This window comes from Trichinella spiralis (genome assembly GCF_000181795.1).
Source record: "Trichinella spiralis strain ISS 195 chromosome Unknown Scfld144, whole genome shotgun sequence".
Taxonomy (NCBI): domain Eukaryota; kingdom Metazoa; phylum Nematoda; class Enoplea; order Trichinellida; family Trichinellidae; genus Trichinella; species Trichinella spiralis.
The window spans coordinates 1-4,994 of record NW_003527083.1 but is presented as its reverse complement, the minus strand read 5'-3'; the positions used below and the strand labels follow the sequence as shown (position 1 = coordinate 4,994).

Here is a 4,994-nt window from a genome sequence, read left to right as displayed (position 1 = left end):
TCATCTTCCTTCTTTTTTGCTGCTTGTATCTGTTTTTCATTTTGTGTATGCTTGTGTTTGGTGTTGCTCTTGTTAAAATTGATCGGTTTTGTTGTATTATTTTTCTTTTATTACTTTTCTAATCAGGAGAGAAGAAGCTAAACACGGGCGGTGGTCGAACTGTGAGTCTGGTCATCACTGCCACCGTCATTAGCCGATCGAACGTTTATAATTAGTGAATTTCCTCGACGTGGCGGAAATTGTCGTTCAGGAGACCCACGTTGACTGCTTGAAGGACTGATGCCGAAAGCCATTTCTGTTTGCCAGCGAGCATTGTGACGACGCAGACGTGGACCTGGCGTCTGGCTGTGACAAGAAGATTTCGCGCATGCTCTGGCACTGCTGACATCCTCCGTGGATACTGTAAGTCGTTCTGCATTCGGCGATGCGCTAGCATTGGAACTGGTCGAAGGCGGCTGAACTTGGAACACAAATTCCGGCATCACTTTCGCAATTAGCTGTTCAATCAACGCTAGCCGTCCGTTGTACTGGTCCAATCGTTCTTGCAACTTTCGAATGTGTTCGTTGGTTGACGATATTCTGAGAAATTGAAAGCAATTGTGTATTATTATTTTTTTTGTTCATTTCATTTCATCATTTTTTTAAAATTATTATTATTATTACTTGTCCGTGAGATCGTGCAAAGCTGCCTTCGGTGTGGAACTCATCTCTTGCCGTCTACGTTCGAATAACTCTTCCATGCACTGGTTTTCAAAGTCGTGCACTTTTGCCACGTCGGACTCGTTGAGGAACAATTCTGAAATACGTACAGCTTTTAATTGTTTATTCCTCTATTCAGCATTGTTTCACTTTGTAACAGATGTTCAACAATGGTGGTGCATTGTTTTTCTCTCCTTCTTTCTCTTCTCCTTTTAATTATTACAAAATAAATATGAAAAAAAAATATAAATAGATATAAGTAAGCACTTGTCAAACAAGCTACATACGACAATGTATTTGTCATTTTGAAATACTTTATCACCCTGTGGATGGATAATATGCTTTGTTGAATGAAAAGCTAACCACTTTTGTTTTGAAATTTTAGAAGAAGTTCATGCCACTGAAGTGGAGATTTTTAAATTATGATCTTCTTTATGTGAGGTAATGTATTGTTTTCTATATTAATTTTGAATAATTAGGGTTATTTTTCGAAATGATTAATGTTCTAAAAATTTAGTGAAAAATATCATCACTTGACTGCTGTTTTCAATAAGTTGTCCAAGCAGCTGTGATCAATAATGGAATGAACAAAAGCGGACATTGTGCATAAAGTAATTTTTCACCTATGTCATGGGCTATAAAACTGAACATCGAAAACCTACGTCTTGATTCCCCGTAAGAAGGAAAGAGAAAGTCACTTACTGAGGGACATGTCGGTACGGTGAGCTTTGCTGCGTCGTCTGCACAAAAACTGAGCCAGCAAATAGAGGTGGACAATTATAACAAACGGTGGAGGCAAAAATGGTTGCTTTTCATAGTCCATCACTTGTTCAAATTTCTGAAATCTCCATATCAAATGTGAATGGGCGCTAATTGTGACGAAGACGAAGCTGAAACAAAGAATGCAAGTTGTGCATCATAAGATCACGTTTTTGTTGGCGATGATTTTAATGATCACTTGAAATCGCTTACTTGAATGCTGCAATCATCATGTTGAGGAAGACAATGATGGACAGCAGCAGATAAACGGTCATGAAAAGTGGTGAAAGCCAATAGAAGAAGACACAGTTTTCATTCTCATCTCCGCATGTGTCGATCTCGTCCGCGTATACTTCACCGTAAAGCATGAAATACGGTTTGTAAACTATATCACGTATCAATTTCCAATCCCATTCTTCGTTTGGAAAAGTGAGCGACTGTCGAAATACGCCAAATGAAATGAGCAGTACAAACAATATAGTGCACAGTAGCACCATTTTTGACACCTTTAAAATGAAGAAATTTGCCAGTGCTATTAGCTAACATAAAATATCATAATTCCAACATCTTACCATCTTCCCGTATATGGTTATGTAAGGTCCAAGTTTGGAACTGACCGTCAACACGGTCAACATGCGAAGGTAGTAAAAAACGATTATGCATTTTAGGATCACTCTGCCAAGATCCAACGTATTTGAATGAACACGAAGACCAAAGCCAATGAAGAAAATCAAACTGGCAAATAGACTAGCTCGATCCCACTGCCTACGAGAATAGACTGTCCATTTTGAACGTAAATCTTTGGCATCAACCATCAGCAGCTGAGCAAGTAAGTGAAAAAGAAAAAAAATAAGTATATTTTTCATTGATTTGTTTTCTTAGCACATATGTGCAGTTAGTAAGTAATTAGTAGTAGTAGTAGTACCTTACGAATGAGTTCGGTAAAAAATCCAACAACGAACATCAAGATGTAATATTCTGCCCACGAAGGCTCTTTAGTTGGTTTCACCAGCACAATGCATGTGAACAGGGCAAGAAAGAAAAGATAACCAAGCTTAAATTCAAACAACATGCAGTGTAAAATTCAACTTTTTCCAAATTTACAATCAATCAACCTTACCGTCCACGACCAAAATGCAGTAATTGGTGCTGCATAAAATTCACGAATTTTCTTACTCACGGATAAATTCTGTCGACTGAAATATGTCCGGTTAAGTTTTGATTTATTTAAATAAATTAAATAAATGAAATATTCATTCTATTAATATAATTTAATATAGTATATACCCTCACTCATGGATCATGTCATTGAAAAGATAGAATTATTCTCTAAAAATTTGACATCACGAGTTGTGCAATTTATTACCTTAAAGTTTCTCAAATTTAAAATCGCCAACAACGGCGAACACAGATAATAAACAAAAGATCTAGTGGATTAGATTAGATTAGTTAAATAATCTGTTCCATCACTTACTTCAGATTGGCTAATTTTAGACTGTAAAGAGCAGTGCCACGTGGAGACAGATTCGGCATGGATGATGCGGCATCGTTTAGAAATTCCAATGGATCATTAGTCGGTGAAATTTTTGCAAAATAGCCATTCTGAAGCGTTGTACCTCGGTGCTTTTTTTGTAGCTGTTCTGCCTGTTTGATTATAGAAGAAACGTGTAGCGATGAAGAGTTATAAATAATTTTCCAATTACCGACTGCATGTCAGGATAATGCAGCGACGGAATGTAATGGGACACTTTGCGCTTTCGCTTCATCGGTGAGCGTGGTGCATTTTCAGTTTGCTGTTCGAAATTGTTTTCTGTCTCTTCACCCAGGACAACTGCACAACAAGCATCATCTTCGCTGTCAGAGTCGGAAGATTCAGAATCGGATGTCATCTCACCAACGTCACAATGTTCTGAAGAGAAAAACAATGAAAAAAAGCAAGCTTTCTTTATACAGGCAGGTATCATTATTGTTATATATATTGTTTTGGGCGGGGGGGGCAACATTTCTGCGCGAACTTTTTTTTACCTTGGTATTCAGCTGCTGTTTGGGCTTGAAGGAGAAGTTCTTCTTTCGTTTTGAAAGGAATTGTAAAAATCAGAGGCGGTACAAGTACGCCAAGCAAAACTTTTATGTTGACATTTTTCCGGATCCGCATCCCGCCCAACCACAAATCGGCTAGCAATAGCTGACAGGAAGGATGCGCGATGAATTCTTTGTTGTTCGCCAGAGCCGCCAACGAGATGCAGTTCTTTTTACCCCAATTTTTCAGCTCGTACGTCAAAAGTTGCATAGTGTTGAAATCGTCATTTCTGTAGCACTGATCGAGTAGTTCACAGGACAGCTTGCGAAATTCCCTGAAACAAATTCGCGAAATTTACTCAAAGCCAAAAGCAAACAAAGTCGTCGAAATTACTCTGCGTTGCTTCTCAAGCTGTCACAAATTTCCATCTCCAATGCGTCATCTTTTGCCTCCTTTGCCATGGCTTTGAATAATTTATGACCAATCAATGCCTAAATTAAGCTCCACATCAGCTTACGCCAACAATTGACAAACAAACTATATTTTTTTAGTTTTCTTATTCATTTTTTGCTAATTTTATAATATCAAATTAAAAAATTAACTGATAAATGGAATGGAGTGCATATTTATTTCAATGTGATAAAAAGGAAACCTTTGCAAGAAGCTCATCTCCATTTTGCCACATTGATAATGCCATTTCCAGTCGATTCGTTAATACTGCCCAAATGAAGAGATCATGGAAAGGGTTTTGAAAAAAATATGAACCAACTTTAACAGGACCTGTAAGAAAATTGTAATGATTTTCAAACCGTTATTCTGTGATCACAATTTACTACTACTCACTGTTTTCTTTTTGGTCATTTCCATTAGGTTTCGGTGCATCCTTACCCGGATGCTGTGGCAAATGTGTCCAATCACCCTGTTTGATAATAGAAAGTTACATTCGAAATGGCGTTTCAAATTATTATTAACTTACTCGAACATATTGTTTGTATTTCAAACGAAATTCTCTTCGACGGTAATTAGCCCGAAAGCCTCCCCCCACTAGCGTTTCTATGAGCAAACCAATATCAGGCAAGCGAAAGTATTTGCAACGGTCGCCTTCCTTTGCCACATCTTGCATCAATGCAGCAAGTGTATTGGGAGGACCTTTGTCCTGAAACGATTTATCATTAATAGAAGATCATTTCTACTTTCTGTAAAATAATATATAATCACTGTATTGTAGAGTTCTTCGAGACGGTCTGGCGTCAAAAAAGCATCGACAGCAACTCCATGCTGTAGCAACAATTTCACGAAATCCGTATGATCGTACATCAGTGCTTGCATCATTACCGAATGCAAAGCACTTTCTTCCCAATCGCCTCCACGTTCCAATATTTCACGAAGCATATCTTCACGATTCCAGGGTAAGCAGCAAACTTAGTCTGTCGATAGATGTTGAATTTCTGCCTGTCAGCAACGCGTTCAAAATTTACAATCCAATTGTTGAATCATCATTCCTGCACTTGACATT

The 4,994-nt window shown here is 37.9% G+C and overlaps 2 protein-coding genes across 2 annotated transcripts; both read right to left on the bottom strand.

Annotated features, from left to right (window-relative positions):
• Positions 1-137: 137 nt before the first annotated feature.
• On the bottom strand, positions 138-1,003 carry Tsp_12611 (conserved hypothetical protein). Its single transcript, XM_003371025.1, has 3 exons — positions 967-1,003; positions 664-796; positions 138-579 (listed from the first exon to the last, which is right to left on the bottom strand). Exons 1-3 carry the CDS (start codon positions 1,001-1,003, stop codon positions 138-140), a joined length of 612 nt encoding a protein of 203 aa, XP_003371073.1.
• Positions 1,004-1,393: 390 nt separating this feature from the next.
• Positions 1,394-4,870, bottom strand: Tsp_12610 (transporter, cation channel family). Its single transcript, XM_003371024.1, has 13 exons — positions 4,697-4,870; positions 4,455-4,634; positions 4,322-4,397; positions 4,131-4,258; positions 3,872-3,969; positions 3,484-3,812; positions 3,162-3,367; positions 2,933-3,102; positions 2,579-2,654; positions 2,384-2,512; positions 2,031-2,279; positions 1,672-1,997; positions 1,394-1,589 (listed from the first exon to the last, which is right to left on the bottom strand). The coding sequence occupies exons 1-13, from the start codon at positions 4,868-4,870 to the stop codon at positions 1,394-1,396; spliced, it is 2,337 nt and encodes a 778-aa protein (XP_003371072.1).
• Positions 4,871-4,994: the final 124 nt, after the last annotated feature.